Source organism: Ovis aries, chromosome 17 (assembly GCF_016772045.2).
Source record: "Ovis aries strain OAR_USU_Benz2616 breed Rambouillet chromosome 17, ARS-UI_Ramb_v3.0, whole genome shotgun sequence".
Classification (NCBI taxonomy): Eukaryota; Metazoa; Chordata; class Mammalia; order Artiodactyla; family Bovidae; genus Ovis; species Ovis aries.
In genome coordinates, this window is record NC_056070.1 from 52,176,994 (window position 1) to 52,197,973 (window position 20,980).

General features: G+C 48.8%; 1 protein-coding gene across 4 annotated transcripts in view; it reads left to right on the forward strand.

The window, feature by feature from the left end:
• Positions 1-16,573, forward strand: part of RILPL1 (Rab interacting lysosomal protein like 1) — a 41,613-nt gene extending 25,040 nt beyond the window's left edge. The window contains exons 5-8 of one of the 4 annotated variants that reach the window (XM_012097700.5): positions 5,194-5,366; positions 7,786-7,878; positions 13,438-13,525; positions 15,721-16,573. In XM_012097700.5, the coding sequence (XP_011953090.1) occupies positions 5,194-5,366; positions 7,786-7,878; positions 13,438-13,525; positions 15,721-15,726 (360 nt within the window). In that variant the 3' untranslated portion in view covers positions 15,727-16,573. Of the gene's footprint in view, positions 1-5,193; positions 5,367-7,785; positions 7,879-13,437 lie in introns of all 4 variants that reach the window. The other 3 variants (XM_012097699.5, XM_060401101.1, XM_004017321.6) reach the window with 3 other exon arrangements.
• The last annotated feature ends 4,407 nt before the right edge of the window (positions 16,574-20,980 follow it).

Below are 20,980 nucleotides of genomic sequence, written 5' to 3' on the forward strand. Positions count from 1 at the left end.
AGGAGTTTATATAAAACCAGTAAGAAAACTTAAAGTGAATAGTACCTCCTTGATGTCAGGGTCTCCGCCTTTTAAGTTCTGACTTCTTAGTAAGTTGGGGGGTTTTTGTTTGTTTTATGGAGTGCAGCTGATTGACAATGTTGTGATAGTGTCAGGTACACAGTAAAGTGACTCAGCCATACCTATGCATGTATCCATTCTCCCCCAAACTCCCCTCCTACTCAGGCTGCCACATGACACAGGGCAAAGTTCCCTGTGGTACACAGTAGGTCCTTGTTGGTTATCCATGTTAAATTTAGCAGAGTGTACATGTTGATCCCAGACTCCCTAACTATCCCTTCCCCTCATCCTTCCCACCCTGGTAGCTCTAAGTTCCTTTTCTTAGCCTGTGAGTCTGTTTCTAGTTGTTTGTTTTGAAGTATACAGGAAAAGCAGAGAGGGGCCTGATGGCTGGCCTGTGAACCAGGGTTTGGGGCACTGAATTTATCCATGGTAGCCCGGAGCTACCAAGGGTGACCAGAGCACAGTCATTCCCCACTGCTGGGCCAGGGCTGCTCAGGAGTGTGTTCCAGGGGCCTTGGGGGCACAGGAAGTGATCTTGCTAGACCCAGGCAGTTGGTGGGGTGAGGGGAGCATGCCCAGGGGGCCAGGCCTCAGGATGGAGGGCTCTGATGGAGGGTATTGTCTCCCTAAGGCCTCTGAACAGGCCCCAGGGGCCACTTGTCGGCTGGTCTCTTCAGCCCCCCTGGGGAGTACCTGGGGCCTCAGGCATCTCCCTCAAGCTGTGCCCAGAGAGCCTTAGGGGACCACAGACAATCAACGATAACCCGAGCCGCCTCTGTGGGCCCTCATGGGGTAAGTCTAGAAGGCTCACTGCTGATTGACCCGATTGCCATGTTGGGAAGAGCCTTGGCCATGTCTCTCGAGGACTGGGCTGCCCAGGGCACTATAGCAGTGCCTGGTGGCCTCCGGAAAAGCTGAAGCCCCAGTCTCATCCTCTTCTGCACTTCCAAGCAGCAGTCCCAGAAATCAGGACTGTTTTTTCCACACGTGTCTCGGCATCCCTCAAGCTCTAAGGGGATCAGGTTGCTCCTCTGATAAAAGAACTGTCTTTTTGCCAGAGATAAAGAACTCAGGTTCTGAGCAAGCCCTTTGGTGTCTTGGGTGAGGACAACCCATGGAGGTGAGCAGGGAACTACCATACCTTGAAAGCCTGTATTCATAGGAATGCCTGATATAGGCATGGGAAGAGCCCTTGGAAATATTAATGGGGTTTTTAGGGCTCGATGGGGAAACAGGGGGCCGGAAAGGAGCAGGCAGCTTGCCCAGAGCCCTCTGGGAAAGTGAGGGGTTGGGAACCCTCCTGAAGGGCTTTATGTCTTCCCCAGGCATGTGGTCATCTGTCAGCTGGCACTTCCCAGAGACGGAAAGAGGCAGGGGACTCGCCCAGTGAGCGTAAGAGCCTGGGTTGTTTGAAGAAGGAGGGGCTGGAAGGGAGTGTGCGCCTGAGATTTCTGTCTACAGCCTTTAACACATATGGCATCTAGGCAGAGAAGGGAAAAGGGGACGTGAGTGTGCAGCCATGGAAATAGCACCTAAAAGGACGTAGCTGCTACACAGCCCCAGCCCAGTGTTGCCATGTAGACTCCGTGTGACCTAGTTTTCCAATCTTTTTCCCCAAAAGGAAGCCTGAAACCCAAACTTTAATGTGAAATCTCCTGATCTAAAACAATTGGCAACTACTTCAAAGGAGTTTTAGAACACAGAATCAAATAAAAGGGGGGTGGGGTGGAAGTGGAGCCACTGGGGTGGGCCCAGAGTTCTTGGTGAACTCCTACGCTCCCTCCAGACCCTGTGCCCAGAGACCACATCTGCAGTAACATCTTCTGTGGTCCTCCTCAGAACTGATGCCCTTGCACCTTTCACTATATTATCTTATAAATTTCTATTTGTGTGTATCTTTCCTCCACCTCCACCTGTCTGATTCGTCTCATTAGCTCAGTGACCAGCAGGCACAAAGTTGGTGCTCAGTCATAGTAAGTGAATATTAGACCTGGGTTTGATCCCTGGGTTGGGAAGATCCCCTGGAGAAGGGAATGGCAATGCACTCCTGTCTTCTTGCCTGGAAAGTCCATGGACAGAGGAGCCTGGCAGGCTACAGTCCATGGGGTTGCAAAGAGTTGGAAATAACTGAGCGACTAACACAGACACATACACACACACACACACACACACAGAGACACACACACACACACACACACACACACACACACACACACGAGGATGCTCTGTGGTTAACCTGGGCAGAGGAAAAGAAGAGAACTGGCATTAGTGAGTGCTTGCTGTGTATTAAGCATTTGTTCTACGTGATCTTGGGTAGAGGATACTGTCTGAATGTATGGTCATCAGGTGGTCCAAGGAGCGGCCCCAGAGGCTCTGCAGAGGGAGTTAAACACTGAAGATGGACTTCCCTGGTGGTCCAGTGGTTAAGACTCCATGCTTCCAATGCCAGGGACACAGGTTCGATCCCTAGTTGGGGAGCTAAGATCCCACATGCCAGTGGTACAGCAAAAAAAAAAAAAAAACAAACATTGAAGATATACCCTGAGAACACAGTCCTTTGAAGGTGTGGCATCAGTGACCACCGTAGAGTGCCTTCCTGGGATGTTAATCCCCCGTCTTCTCCCCCTTCTTTGGGCAGGAAGGGGCCCCGCTCCGCTGCCCAGCCGGCTTGGGTGGGTGGCGTGTGCCAGGTTTGTTTCCCTCTGCCTCCAGACCCCTCCCCTGCTGCCCCTGCTGCCCCTGCCTGGCGCCGACTCCGGCTCAGACCCGCTTCCCATCCCACGCCTGCCGGGTGGCTCTGCCGTCACCTGATCTCTGGTGGGTGGTGTCTCCTTTCAACTGTCCTCTCCCAGAACAGCACGTCCCTGACTCTCCGGACGTGAGGCATCTCAGCTCTGCCTCCTGTAGCCCTTCAGCCACCTGGCCCATCTAGGCTGGAGTCCCTTTCTCCTTGTGCTTCTGTGGGGTTTTGGTTGGGGAGGAGCCAGTTCTGTATTTCAGTCCCTCTCCCTCTGTCCAAAGCTTTCCCCCTGTTGTCCTAAGCTTTTGTCCACTCCTTCTGGACGATCAGGGGACATTGGCAACGCGAGGCTGTCAGGAATCGTACACTGCCTGTAGAGTGTGGGCCACCTGCCGATATGGCCAGCTTGGACCTGGAAAGCTTGCAAAAACTTCCTTGCTATCAAAAAAAGAAAAAAATGTTGGCAAGGATGTGGAGACTTAGAGGAATGTAAAAGGGGGCAGCCACTGTGGAAAACAGTTTGGCAGTTCCTCCAGAAGTTAAACATAGACTCACCATAGGACCCAGCAATTCCACTCCCAGATGTATACCCCAAGGAACTGAGGTATTCAAACAAATCTTCCCACACAGATGTTCATGGCAACATTGTTCACAATAGCCGAAAGGTAGAAACAACTCAGATGTCCATCAGTGGATAAAAGGATAAACAAAATGTGGTCTGTTCACTCAGCGGAATATTATTTATCGATGAAAAGGAATGACGCGCTGACACGGGCTGCAATGTAGATGGACCCTGAAAACTTGAGTGAAAGAAACCAGTCACCAAAAGCCACATATTATATGATTCCATTGCTAGAAAATGTCCAGAAAAGGCAGACTCATAGAGAAACAGAAAGCAGATGGTGGTTGCCAGAGGCTGGGGGGAAGGGGGACTGCTGATGGGTGTGGAGTTTCCCCTGGAAAATGTTTTGAAATTAATCAGAAGTCGTTACACTGCACCATGAATGGCTACACGTGTGCATGCTCAGTCAAGTCCGACTCTTTGTGACCCCATGGGCTGTAGCCCGCCGGGCTCCTCTCTCCATGGAATTCTCCAGGCAAGAATACTGGAGTGGGTTGCTGTTTCCTTCTCCAGGAGACCTTCCCGACCCAGGGATTGAATCTGTGTCTCCCGCTCCTACATTGGCAGGCAGATTCTTTACCACTGTGCCATCTAACACCATGGAATTGTGTGTTTTATTTTTAATAGGGTTTTGATTTTTTATATTGAATTTTATTTTCTTTTTAATTTTTGGCCATGCCAAGTGGTATGTAGGATCTTAGTTCTCCAACCAGGGATTGAACCTGGGCCCCCTGCACTGAGAATGCAGAAGCTTAACCCCTGGACTGCTAGGGAAATCCCTGAATTGTGCATTTTAAAATGGAGATTTTATGTTAAGTTGATTTTTATCACAATTAGAAAAAAAAACAAAACTCCTTGCTGTGGAAGAGAGCAGGAGTATGGGTTTGGGGTCTGGAAACTTAGACTAGGATCCATCTGTGTGACCCACATGGAAGAGAAGTAAATGCCCTGCGTCAGCTGTGACGTTGACCTCCCACCTCCACCCCTACCAGGGCTTCGATGGAACACCAGCAAATAGATCCCCACCACCCCTGGGGAGGAGTGGGCTTAACCAGAAGGCCAGTAACAAATAGGAAACTGCGTACGACTTCTTATCAAAGGAAAAAGGAATAGAGAATTGCACACTGGATCTGATTCCAATGACTTTGACCAAATTAGCAATACCCTCCATTAGAAAGGGCTTCCTAGGTGGCGCAGTGGACACAAGAGGAGATGCAATATGCTGGGGTTTGATTGCCAGGATGGCAAGATCCCCTGGAGGAGGAAATGGCAACCCACTCCAGTATTCTTGCCTGGGTAATTCCATGGACGGAGGAGCCTGGCAGTCTAGAGTCCATGGGGTTGCAAAGAGTAAGGCAGGACTGAATATGCCAATTGGTTAGAAAAGGAAGCAAGAACATGGGAAAGGGAAACCAGGCAGACTTAAGAGGATGGTGGCACTGGGGGAGCCTTGAGTTTCTTTTCCTCTGACACCTTTTAATGTTATTTGTAATTAAAACCCTGAGTCAACTGGGGAGGCAACGGGACTGTGGGTCTGGGTATTGAGAAGGCAAACAGCGCGCAGGTGGCCACTGGCTGTGCTCTCCCGAGGGATGAATGCTGACTGCACAGAACGTGAGCAGAGGCCGCCCGCAAGTTCTTAAAATAGCGCCCTCGGCAAGCTGCTCAGGCCCTGGGGAGGGTGGGAAATTCAGGCTCCGGCAGGATGCAGAGTGGGTGCTAGTGGCTGTGGCCAGGAATTCATTAGCAGCCTCTCTGCCCCCTCCAGGCGGAGCTGGGCGGAGAAGAGTGTGTCTCTGAGGCGGAGAAGGCGGCCATGGATCTCAAGGACCCCAACCGCCCCCGGTTCACACTGCAGGAGCTGCGGGACGTGCTACATGAAAGGAACGAGCTCAAGTCCAAGGTGTTTTTGTTGCAAGAAGAGCTGGCATACTATAAGAGGTGAGTGTGCCGCCCAGCTCCCAGGCTGGCTCCATTCTGAGGTTGTTCAGAGTCTGGGGACAAATTCACACCTGGAAGACAAGGGCTGCACCTGTGTTCATTGTGGGCATCATCGCTGGCCTGAAGCGCTTACATACCAACTCAGAATTCCTTTCTGAAACTCTGGGGCTCAGATTCCTCTTATAATTCAGAACTTTCCCAGCATTTAGAAAGGAATATTATAAATACTGTATTACCTTATGATCTTATACTGCATGTGAGTGCTGGGGTGGCTCCCCGCAAATCAAACACAAGAATATTTTTGCAGCAAAAGATGTGAACATTCACACAGAATCAATGGGATCAGTCAAGATGATAAACAGCCTCACGAGCTTTCATTTCAGAGTTTGCCACCAAATGAATGACCAAAAAAGCGAATTTGGGTTTTTAGAGCTGTTTGGATTTGGGAATTACAGTTAAGAGATGGTGGGGGATAAAAGGAGAAAAAAATAACAGAGATGATGGAGCTACCCAGCCTAATATTTTTGATCATTTAGTTCTTCTGTGATCAATGAAGTCCTTGCACACACAGTAGCCACTAGCCATGTGTGGCTATTTCAACACATTAAACTTAAGTAAAATGTAAAATTCAATTCCTCAGTGGCACTCACCACATTTCAAGTGTTCCATCAGCACTTGTGGCTGACGGCCACATATTGAACAGTAAAGAAAAACATTCCCATTCTCCTGGAAAGTTCTATGCACAGCACTTTCCCGACTTAAACAACTATCTCACATCATGCCACCTCATACTCGTTCAGCTTTGTACACGTGCTTAGTCGCTCAGTCGTGTCCAAGTCTGTGTGACCCTGTGGACTGTAGCCCGCCAGGCTCCTCTATCCATGGGATTCTCCAGGCAGGAATGCTGGAGTGGGTTGTCGTTCCCTTCTCCAGGAGATCTTCCCGACCCAGGGATTGAACCCATGTCTCATGTTTCCTGCATTGGCAGGTGGGTTCTTACCACTAGCGCCACCTGGGAAGCCCCAGCTTTGTACACATTGCCCTTCTATTGGTTCCGCAAAACACACCTTGCTCGGTTCAGGTCACTTCAGGACCTTTGCACATGCTGCTCCTGCAGCTGGAAAAACCTTCCGCATGACTCTTCCTATAGTTGGCTCCTGGTCACTCGGGGTTTGGGTCAGGTGTCACGTCCTGAGAGAGGCCTTCCTTCACCATTGCCACCCCTTCAAAGGAGTGTCCTGTCCTTGTCACAGTCTGTCATTTTGCTCGGTTTTGCTTTCTTTTTGGCTGTGCTGTGTCGTCATTGATTTGTGCAGGCTTTCTGCAGTTGCAACAAGCAGGGGCTACTCCTCGTTGCGGTGGTGCTCAGGCTTCTCCTTGTGGAGCACAGGCTTCAGTACTTTTGGCTCTCAGGCCCTCGTGCAGGCTTAGTGCTCCACAGCCTGTGGCATCTTCCCTGACAAGGGGTCAGCCCATGTCCTGCTCTGGCAGGTGGATTCTTACTCACTGCACCACCAGGGAAGTCCCACACCCCCCTCAGTTTTACTTTCTTCATGGCTTTTTTCACCATTTCACATTCTCCTGTTCAGGAACATGCTGGTTTTATTGTCTGTTTCCACACCAGACTGCACCATCATGGCACCAGAAACCTTACTTGTCTTGTTCATAACTAAGTTCCCAGCACTCAGGATGCAGCCTAGCCCAGAGTAGGTGCACAAGTGCCTGTTGAATAGAAAACTGGAAGGAAGGACCAATGTGGTCCCTGCCCTTGTAGGGAAGATAAGACATCAGAGAAAATACAGTGCCATACGTGCTTATTGAAAACCCACTGCGAGTCTGCCATGTAAGAAAGCTTTATGGCAGTGTGTGCGCTGGCTGCTTGAAGAAGAGAGAAATCTCTTCTGGCTTGGGGATGGGGTGGAAATCAGGAAGGCTTCATGGAGGAGGTGGCGTTTGAACTGGGCCTTCTCTAAAGAACAGGGTACTTCTTAGATATGGGAGATGTGGGTGGCATATTCCAGGCAGAATGAATCACAAAGGCGTGGAGACAAGGAAACATTTGGCAAGAACAGGAAATAGGAAATCATTCTATTTGGCTAGACGCTCCAAAGTAAACTTAAAATAGAGATGTGGGTACCTTCCTGAAATTTCTCACGCGTGGCCCACTGGGCCAAAGGGCCTGCAGACACCTATGTGCATTGCCTCTAGGACATATCCTTCCTCTTAACTGGCCATTCCAGAAGCCAGCCCCTGAGGCAGAGAGCTTGGGGGGCAAAGGCGACTGTTGTTGTCCTCCTGGGTCCCTTATTATCACTCCCTTGTAAAAGTATGTGCCCTCTCAGACCACCAGACAGTGCCCTTGGAATATTTCAGCTTTCATGGGATTGTTGACTCTCTAACCTCATGTCTCTCCTTCCAGTGAAGAAATCGAAGAGGAGAATCAAATACCCCAACCTCCACCCATTGCCCACCCGAGAATGTCTCCCCAGCCCGAGTCTGGGATCAAGCGACTGTAAGTGCTGTGCTTCCGGTGTCTGGAGCTGCTCGTTGGCGGCTGAGCTGGTGGTTCATATAGCCTCTCACTTCTCCTGGGCACCTGCTCCAGGCTGGGGCTTGTCACTAACCACCTTCTGCCGAGATGGACCTAATCCTGGGGCACTTTGGGCCTAGCCCGTGACTTGGCATTCACCTCTGTAACTTGAAGGCTGAGTTCCTCCTAGGGGGATGGGGGTTGGTCCCTGGGCAGAGAGGTTTGGGGAAGGCTGAGAGGGCGGGAAAGGGCTGGGACCTATGGCTGACGCTCAGGGCTTGCTTGAGTGTATCAGGTGAGGCATGTCTCTGAAGACAGCAAATACTGCATGGTGGGTCCCCAACCGGGGATCAAACCTGCACCCTCTATGTTAGAAGTCCAGTGGTTAGTGGACCGCCAGGGAAGTCCCTGGCTTGGTTTTTGTTTCTGTTTTGCCCTTAGAAAGGGATGACTTGTTCAAATGCTGGGCCCTGGGAAAGGCTGGCCTCCCTCTAGAGTGTGGGGTTAAAGATGTGGTTTTCTTCCAAGCCGCTCTTGGCCAGCTTCACACGTTGTTTGCTTGGCCCTCCATCTGCTGGATTTGGGAGGGGGTGTGGTCCCCAGTTCTGCTGAGGGATAAATATTTCCTGGGGGTGAAACTTGGAACTATTCATTGATAGGCCTCCTCTGGATCTCAACACCATGTCGGCCATGTATTAGTTTGTGATCTTCCGATGGCACTTGAAACGCACCTCTAAGTAACTTAAGATAAACTGTTGGTCAAGCAACTAACAATTTTCAGGTCATCTTGGCTTTAGATTCAGCTGGATCCAGGCCTTGTCATCAGGGCTTTGCCTCATTCCCTCTACCTCTACCCCAGTTTTCCTTTCTGTGTGCTGTATTCTTGGGTGGCAGTACAGCCACCATCAGCTCAGGCTTCTGCTTTCTGGTATGAAACTTCAGCGGGAAAAGAGAAATCTCCCACAGGGTCACAGAATTGAGTCTCATTGGCTCTGACCAGGTCACATGACCACACCCTAAGCCAATCACAGGGCAGTGCATCCATAGGTCTGGTCTGGTCTCATTCTCACACCTGAAGCTTGGAGTAGCTTTAACTGTATCCAGTTCCCATGGACTGAAGTTAATGGAGGGACAGACCCCAAGCAAGATCAGTTTGCTGAGCAGACAGAGGTAACCAGCGTTCACTGTAACCTCATCTTCGGGGAGAAGGAGCCCTTTGGTCTTGATTCTCTGATGTACTCAGTATACGTGGTTAAGATTTCCCATCCAGTGCTTGGTAAGAAGTGGGATTCCTTTCGCTGAGACCCTGATCTGTCCTCCAGCCCCACTTGTATGTAAGGATGAGCAGAAAGTGAAAAGTGAAAGTGTTATTCGCTCTGTCATGTCCAACTCTTTGCAACCCCATGGACTGTAGCCTGCCAGGTTCCTCTGTCCATGGAATTCTCCAGTCAAGAGTACTGGAGTGGGTAGCTAGCTATTTCCTTCTCCAGGGATCTTCCAAACCCAGGGATCAAAGCCGGGTCTCCTGCATTGAAAGCAGATTCTTTACCGTCTCAGCTACCAAGGAAGCCCTAGGACAAGCAGAAGTGATCTTACATGCTTTGGCTTAAATCCTGGGGAACTAGAGAAAATGTTTATGAGCTCACACAGTCCCTCCCTTGGCTAAGGGAAGGATAAGACAAGAGAGCAGCATCTTCTTCCCTCAGCAGCTCCTTCCCTTTAACTGTCAGACCTTCCCAGCACCTCTGCTCCACCAGCACTGCGCTTACAGCATCTCCAGCACTGTAATTCCAAGTCACGTGTAATTCTAAGGCTTCCTTCTGAAACACTGTTGTTCTGACTTTCTAGTTTTCCACTCCAGCCCCCTTTCACTAAAACAGGTAATTAAGTGGTTGGTCTTTGCAAATCTAACTAGGTAGAATCCAGAGGAAAGGTATCAGAATTAGCCAACACTCTTTTTTTCCTACTAATTCTACCCACACTTGAGTTGGCTGTGGTGTCTGGTCCTCTATTTTCCAGATTGTTCCGGAAAGGACTCTTCTCAAACCCCATTTCCCCTTTAGTTTGGCCTCTGGTTGCTCAGCAAGACCTGGGGTCTGAGCCTGGCTGGAGAAGCAGCTGGAATCTGGGAGCCTGAGACAGACAGAGAGGGAGAGAGAATTCAGAATCTCTCTTCCATGGGGTGCAGGTGCTAGTCCTATGGCTGCCCCGGTCTTCTAGGGGATAAGTGGGAGATCAAACTGGCGCAAAAGGCTTTTGACCAGCCCAGACAGGACAGCGGTCACCTTTGTCCACCTCGGCCACTGACCGGAAGCTGCATCAGGGTGACCACGAGTTCAGAGCCTGGGGCAGAAATGGATCTTCCCCGGGGACCAGGGAAGGGAGTGGCCATTCTTAAGCTGGTTCTACGCCTGTCTCCCTCGCCATCCTGCACTCTCAGGCACCCATCTGGGTCTGTCTGGTCCCTTTGTCCTGGCTTTTGTGGAATGTTAGTCATACAGCTTTTTTAAAAAAAATTTACTTGGCTGCTCCAGGTCTTAGGTGTGGGACTTGGGATCTAGTTGCCTGACTTAGGGATGGAACCCAAGCCCCTCCACACTGGGAACGTAGAGTCCCAGCCACTGGACCACAGTGTCCAGTGTGTCGGGAAGTCCCGACACAGCCTTTTTAGTGCAGCTCACAGCTCTTCCCCAACTCAGCTTCCTGCCCTCCACCACTTTCCCCACCCACCAGTGAGTAAGCAGTAACTATTAAATACCTTGGAGGTTCTGCCCTGTCGGGAGATTCAGAGCTGGGAGGGTTAGCCCCATTTCTCAGATGAGGAAACTGAGGCCCAGAGAAGCCCATTGACTTCACTGTGATCACTTGCTGGGAAGGACCAAAGTTGGGATGGATTGGAACCCATGCCTTTTTTTGCCACCCAGCCCTGTGCTTGCCCCAACCGCCTCATTCGGCCTCCCTGACCCTCCTTTTCTTTACCTCCCCCACTTCCCGAGTCACCAGCTATAGGCTGACTGCCCAGTTCCCTTATCTTTCAAATGCACCACCAGCCAAAGCCTCCAGAGTCTACATTTCTGGGCTGAACTGGTCGAGGGAACCAGAAACTCCAACCGCCTGTCCAAACAGCGTGCCCAGAGGACGTTCCAAGAATAGCTTGTGATTGAGCAGCTGCTGGCCAGAGTCTGGGCTGGCACTGCCTGGGAAGGTCACGAGGGAGCGCCTGAGTGGCTCCACCCTCGTCCCCAGTGGATACCAGGCACCAGCGCCCCCTTTGTGTCGCTCGCAGCTCTCCATCATGGGCTGACAGGCACACACAGGGCTGCTGAGCGGAGGTAGGGGGCTGACCAGGGAGGCAGGCAGCTGGCAGTGGGCATAGAGGCTCAGCCGGGGAAGCTGCAATCGGAACAGCTGGCCTCACACACCAGAAAAGCTGGCCTTGGAGCAGGCGGTCACCTGAGTATCCAACGGTAGTGACAACGGTGCAATCTCTCCCTGTCCTCCTACCTGCCACCCTGCTCACTGCAACCCAGAAATAACTTCTTCACAGCCGCCCATTGCACTGCCTGAAATGCCACTGTTAGAACCTCATTTGCTTTGAGTCTTCCAGAAATAATTGTTGCAGGGTGGGGCTGTGCAGGGCTGGGGGAGGGGGGGTGCGGTTTGGGGGGGTGGGGCTGGTGGGAGCTTGAAACCAGCTACAGTGTATCCAGGATATAACTTTTGACCAAAACAAGCCAGTCTTTTTTCATGGCAGTGGCTGTCCCTCTGGAGGAGGTAGCTCCTGCAAGGAGGCACCTGGAATAGGGAGGGGAGGAAGGCTGTCCATATCAGGGATCCCAGTTAGACCCACAGAGAGTAGCTCAACCAGAACCCCCTTCTGCCTCCCCGCCAGGTGTCCCAAGGCCCTAATGCATCAGTCTGGCCCCTGATTGGGCCCCAAATGAAGTCCAGCATTTCCCAGCAGGCAAACATCTATCCAGGAAAAATACCGAGCCTGCATATCTGGGGCCATCCCCCAAACAACGACTGTGTCTCTGGGGGCTCCCTGTTATGCTAGGGAGAGCATAAACGTGAATGCAGAGCCTTATGGCCAAGAAGGTAATGGTGCCCGCTAGCCTGGCCTCTGCAGACTGGGCCCATTCAGTAGAAGCCCCTCACTGTCACCATGAGAGGCCGTTCAGATGGTTCTGCTGAGATGCCAGCTCCCAGCTACTTTGGGGAGTTGCATGAAAGGTGATCCAGACACAGAGAATTCTCAAACCTCATTTGAGATCATCATATTATTATATCTTTCCCCCAGCCAACCTCTTTAAAAAAACAAACAAAAACAAAACCAAGCTGTTCAAAATAAGTTCTGGAGACGTGGTTAGGTTTCTTCATTTTCCTTGCCCAGACAAGGAACTGATGAGCATTCATTGTTGTTTGTTGTTCAGTGGCTTAAGTTGTGTCCGACTCTTTGCAACCCCATGGAGCATGCCAGGCTTCCCTGTCATCCGCTGTCTCCCAGAGCTTGCTGAGTAGGCTCTGGCTTATCCAGGGGAGTGATTATGCAGCCTGTCTCCTTCCCGGCCCATCCTGGCTGCCTCATCTTCTCTCCTGCGTCTCCCCTGGCTACCTTCAGGGTACCAAGCCTGCAGCTTGTGGCAGCTGGGGGAGACGGGCTAGAAGATACCCACGGATGTCACCACTGAATCCCACAGCAGGTTTTGATCTATCATTCTTCATACCCAGGCCTGTGTTTTCAGCCCTCGAGGCCAGCCTGTCTTCCCTACATGGTTGTCACGTGCTCTTCGTTTGCTAGGGTTGCTGTACCACAAACCAAGCTGGCTTAAACAACAGAGATGTGCTGTCTCACAGTTCTGGAAGCTAGACGTTCAAGATCAGGGTGTTCGGCAGGGTCTGTTCCTTCAAAGGGTCATGAGGGATCGTCTTCTCCATGCCTCTCTCCTAGCTTCTGGTGGTTTGCTGGCCATCTTTGGCCTTGGTTCACTCACAGAAGCATCACCCCAAACTTTGTCTCCATCTTCACATGGCCTTCTACCTGTATGCATGTCTGTGCCCACACATCCCCCTTTATAAGGACACCAGTCATATTGGACTGGGGCCACCCTACTCCGGTATGACCTCACCAAAACTAGTTACATCTGCAAGGGTTCTATTTCTAAATAAGGTCACATTCTGAGCTACGGGTTAGGACTTTCCAAAATATGAACAGAGGCGGGGTGGTAGGTGGGCAGCACAGTTCCACCTACCCTAAGCAAACCCTTCAGCTGACCTGTCTGTGGAGTGTTTCTTTTTCACTCCTTGCCCTTTTTTTTTTTTTAAATTTGGCTCTACTGAGTCTTTGTTGCAGCATGCGGGATCTTTAATGGAGGCATGCAAACTCTTAGTTGCAGCATGTGGGATCTAGTTTCCTGACCAGGGGTCAAACCCGGGGCCCCTTGCATTGGGATCGCGAAGTCTCAGCCGCTGGACCACCAGGGAAGTGCCAAGCTCCCCTGTTTTTATCTTCTCTGTGTCTATCTGTGCTTTTCTAACCAGGATCTTTACAGCCATAATGCCCATGGTAGCAGCCGGACTGATAATAGATGACCCCACCCTGCAGCCTGTCCGACGACTTGTGTCCCTCGTAGGCACTGGATTTCTTTCTGGTTTCCTTTTGAGCTGTGCCTTCGCAATGTCTGCTGCGGCTCTTGCTGGGGCTGGCCTGTCTCTCTGGCCCCTTTAGCTGCATGGCCATCCCCCTGCGTGTTCCCATTTGAAGTGGGTGTTGAGTGTGATTTCAAACGTGCCACTCATGAACGCTCCATCTGCACGAGTGAAGCCTTGGAATTCTGGGCTCTGTCACCGATAATTCTTTTTGTCTTTTCTGTTTCCATTCTAAAACCACCTTGTCCATGATCCAGTAAAGAAGGTCCTTTAAATGACGGGTCAGTAAGCCACACCCACCATGACCCATCCCCCTGAGTGACACTAACGCTGTGTTTTTCGATCTTCACACCCTGGCTTTCTAAACTGCTTTGTTTTGCCAAGCCATCGTCAGCAAGCCGTTTGAGCTTGTTAACAGGAAAAGCAGAAGAGGGGACTTTGTCTTGATTCTTTCTGTGTCCCCTTAGACAGAAGTGGCAAGTAGCTTTCCTGCTTGAATCAGGCAGACATGATATGTATCAGTGATGAATGCTGCTATATTTCTGGCCAGCTTAATTGCTTCGATTACATTACAGAAAGAGCTCTCAAATAACCCAGAATGAGAGTCCTTCATTTGCCAGTACACATATTGGTTGCAGGAAGAAAAAGAGGCTTTACATATACATGTATATGTATGGCTGAGTCCCTTCGCTGTTCACTTGAAACTATCACAACATTGTTAATCAGCTATACCCCAGTACAAAGTAAAAAGTTTAAAAATAAACAAACAAAAACAGTCCAAGAATACATCATTAAAAAAGAGAGAGAGAGAGAGAGACTTTAGCTGGTACAGAGAATTTCTCCAGGCAGACTTGGCTTGCCCCAGCTTTATAATGAAAGACTACTTCATTCCGGGTAGGAAGTCATTGTAGGATCCAGTAACCACAGAATAGTAAAATCATTTTCACCCAAATGTGATTAAAACTGAACTCCATAGGCCACAGCACCAAACAACAGAAACAAAACAAAACAAACAAACAACAAAACCTAGTAGGTAAGCGGACAGAGGGAACTAAAAATAGTTGATCTGAAGCTTTGATTTCTCAGGGGTTCCTTCCTATTCCTGCTCTCAGAAAACATACCTGAATTACTATAACTCTGACCAAGTTCAAAAACCAAAATTCAAGACTAGAGGAACTTAGACTAGAAATCATCTTTAATTAGAAGCTGGGAGTACAGGAGGACAGTTGGCAGCTTAGAAAGGACTTATCGGAAATACTCACCGTGGGCCAACTTGGGTGGACTGCCCTGGGTCCTTGACTCTGTTGAGGTGGAGTTTAAGCTGACTTTGTTTCAAGTGGGCCACTTTGTCAGCTTTTTGCCTGAGATTTCCACTTTTATCATTCAGGCATCTGATGGTTCGCTCTGATTGATCAATGAGCAACAGTCACAGCTATTTGAAAAAGTTCAGGGTCTACTGTAGCCATGTAGATAGTAACTGTGACAACTTCTAAAGGCTCTCACCATTAGATCACTTCTTGTCACTTGTCCAAATCGATGTCTCCCAAATTTCTTTCATAGTCTGTATTCACAGTGTTTATCTAATCAGTGCACATGTGTACTATTACTTAATATATATTCCTTAATAAGTATTTTAATCTCTTTTCTTAACTACCTACTTTCAGCTCATTCTAAGCAGTAAAAATATCCATGAAATTTGGACTTTGAGGTGCTACTTATCTAGCTTCCCAATTCACATCACATAAATACACAGTTACTTTAAAACATTCATCTCTTTACATCTGAGTCATTTACATCTCATATGGCTTCTGAGTATTCCTTTCTCTGCATCATCGAGGTAAAGAAACCCATGACGTATGTTTCCAGTAGCTTTTTATTTCCACTGGTAAGGAGGAGAAATCCCCTGTAGTGCTTAAGTGGGGAGGTGCATCACACATCACCTACGTGCACGCCCTGCTCACACTGTGTCACCTCCAAGGTACCATGACAGTCACATGCAGAATCAACCCCCCGCTGCTTTCCGGAATAACTCTGACCCGCACCCCCAGCCTTTTCTTTCACACCTTGAGTTGATTCGCTCCCCTCACGTTTGCTGCTGTACGTCCTGGCAATTGCAAAACCTGTGATGTGCACAGCCAAGGGCAGCCTCTCAATTCCGTCTTTCCCTTCCCAAAGGTTTAGCTTCTTCTCCCGAGATAAGAAGCGTCTGGCCAACACGCAGAGAAACGTGCGCATCCACGAGACCTTTGGCCAGTGGGCCAACTGCCACCGCGATGACGGTTACACGGAGCAAGGACAGGAGGCCCTGCAGCACCTGTGACCGTGACTCACCTCTGTCCTCGGATCTGAAACACCCACCACCAGGGGCCACCATGGAACATGGGCACCTCGGGTGTCACACCCTCAAAACTGATCCCTCCAACAGACTGTCTGCTTTGAGGGAGCACGTTGAAAAACTGAAGCCAAACTCTAAAGAGACGTTTATTTATACTAGGGCTACCACCGTTTCTAATAGATGACTCCAATCCCTTAAGATATATATTTAATAAGACCATGAGCGGAGGCTGACTTTTGCATTAACTTCAGTAACACGAGCTTCGCCAGATACATCACCTGCCGCTCTAATTGCTGTTTGACTCGCTTTGTATGAAATTCTTTGTGTAGAAATTTTACGATCACATTTGTCATACTGACATGGGAGGCAGGGAACTGATAGGTTTTCATTAGTTGCGTTCATGATATTGTCATGGTGGTAGCAGAATATTTAGGATGCATCAACTAGACAGGGAGGGCCTCCGAAGTCACAGGACACACTGGCCCAGCTCAGACACAAAGCAACAGAAATCAGGGACAATAGTCCTCCCACCCAGAAACTGGAGACAAGTTTGCAAGAGCCTGTGGTTCTCTATTGCACCTTGTTACCGATAATGCCTAGAGCATGTAGCAATGTTCAAGGCCAGTGCCTTGGAATCTGCTGTGAGTTATGCAGTACTAACCAAACAAAGTTGCTAAGGATGAGACACTGCAATGGTTCTGTGTGTGTTCTTTTTTATTGGCATCTTGTTTCTTTTCAGCATTTACTGTGTCAAATACTTAGTCCCCTGGGAAGAAGACAAAGATTCCCAAAGTGGATTGAGAGTGGGGTGTGGAGCCGCTAGGGGATGCTGGATGATGGGTAGGGTAGACTTGGCAAAGAGAGGGTGGTGGGTGAAAAGATGGCTTGGGGACCACTGATGTCTGGCTGACTTATGGGGCTGTGGTGGACAGCCGGATGCCCTGTCTGCAACTAGCAAGTTGAGGGTTTGCCCAAATAATGCTTTTTCTCCACCCAATGGGGTACCTAGGGTGCAAGGCTTGAAAGAGATACCATTTCCCAACAGAGCACTCAAAGTCATCTGACTGGGCTGCTTTCTGCACGTTTTACTGTGTTGTGCTAAGAAATCATCAGGTTGGTTTACAGAATCTACATGAACTCTGTTTACAGATCACTAAGAAAAATAATCAGACAGGATAATGTTGGTTTAGAGTTAATGGTTCTCCAACCAGACTGCCATTGGAACTACCGGAGTTTACTCTCAGAGAGTATAAAAGCCTGCCAGTGCAGGAGACGCGGGTTTGATCCCTGGGTCAGGAAGATCCCCTGGAGGAGGAAATGGCGATCTACTCCAGCAGTCTTGCCTGGGAAATCCCATGGACAGAGGAGCCCAGCGGGCTATAGTCCAGGTGGTTGCAAAGAGTCAGACACGCCTGAGCAACTCAACAACAAAACTGATCCCCCATCAAACTCCCCTCATCACGATTGACTGCCCTTCCCTGGGGTAACCAGTCTTGGTAGTTTCCTGGGTGTTTTTCCTGAAACAATTTATAAATATACATCAGTTCAGTTCAGTTGCTCAGTCGTGTCCGACTCTTTGTGACCCCATGGACTGCAGCACGCCAGGCCTCTCTGTCCATCACCAACTCCCCGAGTCCACCCAAACCCATGTCCATGGAGTCGGTGATGCCATCCAGCCATCTCATCCTCTGTTGTCCCCTTCTCCTCCTGCCCCAAACCCTCCCAGCATCAGGGTCTTTTGCAATGAGTCAACTCTTTGCATCAGGTGGCCAAAATATTGGAGTTTCAGCTTCAACATCAGTCCTTCCAGTGAACACCCAGGACCAATCTTTAGGATGGACTAGTTGGATCTCCTTGCTGTCCAGGGGACTCTCAAGAGTCTTCCCCAACACCACAATTCAAAAGCATCAATTCTTCGGCGCTCAGCCTTCTTCACAGTCCAACTCTCACATCCATACATGACCACTGGAAAAACCATAGCCTTGACTAGATGGACTTTTGTTGACAAAGTAATGCAGTCATGTAAAAAACATATATTTCTGTTCTTTTTACATAAATGGCAGCATATGATACACACATCCTTCTGTACTTTTCATTCCTTAGAATACCCTAGATGTAACTCCGCAGCAGTATAAGAGACATTGAGTCTCAACCAAGGGTGATTTTGGCCCCCAGAGATATTTGGCACTCTCTGGAGACATTTTTGGTTGTCACAACTGGGTGGGGGGTGCTGGTGTGGGTGTTGTCATCCATCCTGGGTAGGCCCTAGGGATGTTGCTAAATATCCTACAATGCATAGCCCAGCACCCAATACGAAAGAATATTCCAGCCCCAAATGTCGATGCCAGTACTGAGGAACCCTGGTCAACCATACAGAGTGTAATGTGTTTATGTTTGTCCAGGCCCACGGGTGGTCAGATGGCTTCCAGTTTTCCTAAAACAGCACTGCACTTTCATACTTGTGCATCGGCCTGCAGAACGAACTAGAAGCAGAACTGCTAGGTCAGAGGGAGTCGGCCTTTGCCACGTCGATGGCTACAGTCCCTGCCAGGGTAGGGCAGAGGGGGGAAGGGGAGGTAGTCCTACTTTTTTTTTTTTAAGTTATCAGGGCTGATACAAGACTTAAACCCCAATGTCCAGAGGCAGGGTCTGAGTGTGTATATTTTTTTCACTCATTCATGTTCTGGTACTCAGGGTTGATAAATGCCAGCTTAGACTATGTAAACACTGCCACTGGAGACATCCCTGGTGGTCCAGTGCTTAAGACTCTGTTTCCAATGCAGAGGGTGAAAGTTCAATCCCTAGTTGGGGAACTAAGATCCCACATGCTGTGTGGCATGGTCAAAAGATAAAAATTAGAACTAAACAAAACACTGCCACTGGATGTGTTACTTCTGAAGCCATCTCACAATTCATGTTCCTGGATGGGGATCTCTCGTTTACCTAATATACCTCTAACTCTAGCCCATAACAGATGTTTTAAATGAAATGTGGGTGAAGTCAGAAACGTGTTCCTGCAAGATGGTTGAGATTTGGGAGATTGTAAAGTATTGCACAGGAAATCGAGAAAGAGTGTATTTTTCTAAAACGGTTCTAACAGCTAACAGTAATTTTAAGATATTGTAGGTCCCCAACGCAACAATGAGATTCATACTCCTGATGCAAAAACCTAGTAATGAATGTGTGAATCTTGATACTAAATCAGGCATTTATTCTGCATGAGACATCCTGAATTTTAAGAACTTAACTTTCAAAGATGCAGTCATGGATAAAACAAAAATGTTAAATGTCAGTTTCTTGAAAATCATAGGAATAGTATGGCACTTATTCAAAGTCCTCAGAAGTTAAGGTCAATATATCCAGCTTTTAAACAAACCAGAGGCCAGATGGTCGAGGGAAAAGGCAAATCAGTCCATTAGAACTAGATACTGACCTTTCGTGGATTTCACTTTCATTCCACTCTCACTTCTCTTGAACTTTCTCTTTTCCAAGGACTGGAAGATTGCCATAGTCCATAGCCTCACAGCCTGCAACTTTGGTTTTTCATTGTAAATGCCAGTCACCCCACCAAAAAAGGAGAGGGAAAAAAAAGTAGTCAGCACTTGGCTGGAGAATGGAGTTATATTTGTTCAAGAGAAGCTGGCTACTGACCCAGAACACTGCTAGGACTGGCTTTTGGTTCTCTGTCTCTGGACAATCTCCTTGGATTCACTTTTCTATCCTATTTTTAATTTCACTTAACCAAACCCTTGCACTATGGACATAAAGATGGAAAAGATACAACTTTGATCCTGACCAGATTCAGGTTCCTGAGAGTCACAGATAAATGCAAATGGTTTCCAGGCATCACCCCTTTTTGCTACACTGTCAAAAAGGTCATTTCCAATAGATGGGAGAAAAAAATCAAAACAAAGCCCTCTACTACCAAATTAAATGAGTGATGGTTCCTTACACAGGTCTTTCTGTACAGATGATGGCGACTACAAAATTGTTTCTCAGGCTTATCAAATAACAGGTCCTTAATCACTGCAGATGGAGATTGCATCCATGAAATTAAAAGACGCTTACTCCTTGGAAGGAAATTTATGACTAACCTAGATAGCATATTAAAAAGCAGAGATATTTCTTTGCCAACCAAGGTCCGTCTAGTCAAGGCTATGGTTTTTGCAGTGGTCATGTACGGATGTGAGAGTTGGCCTGTGAAGAAAGCTGAGCACCGAAGAATTGATGCGTTTTGAACTGTGGTGTTGGAGAAGACTCTTGAGAGTCCCTTGGACTGCAAGGAGATCCAACCAGTCCATTCTAAAGGAGATCAGTCCTGGGTGTTCACTGGAAGGACTGATGTTGAAGCTGAAACTCCAATACTTTGGCCACCTGATGCGAAGAGTTGACTCATTGGAAAAGACCCTGATGCTGGGAGGGTTTGGGGGCAGGAGGAGAAGGGGACAACAGAGGATGAGATGGCTGGATGGCATCACTGACTCAATGCACATGAGTTTGGGTAAACTCTGGGAGCTCGTGACGGATAGGGAGGCCTGGCGTGCTGCGATTCATGGGGTCGTAAAGAGTCGGACACGACTGAGCGACTGAACTGAACTGAAAACCATAAGATGAAGGAAATGCCCTAGAGATCCTATGGTTAGAACTCTGCACTCTCACCGCTGAGGGCCCCCAGGTTCAATCCCTCGTCAGGGAATTAAGATCCCTGCAAGCTGCCCATAAGCCCAAAAACAAAAACAGGGTAGTCCAGTGATTAAAATTCTATGCTGGCAATACAAGGGACCTGGGTTCCCTGGTTGGTAACCAATATTTCACATACCATGAGGTGTGGCAAAGGATTTTTAAAAATAATAAAAACTGAAAAAACTGTAAGATGAAGAGGGGCTTCCCTGGTGGCTCAGATGGTAAAGAATCCGCCTGCAACACAGAAGATCCAAGTCCAATCCCTGGGTTGGGAAGATCCTCTGCAGGAGAAAATGGCAACCCACTCCGGTATTCTTGCCTGGAAAATCCCATAGACAGAGGAGCCTGGCAGGCTATACAGTCCATGGGGTTGCAAACCTTAGTCAGACATGACTGAGCAACTGACACATACACTCA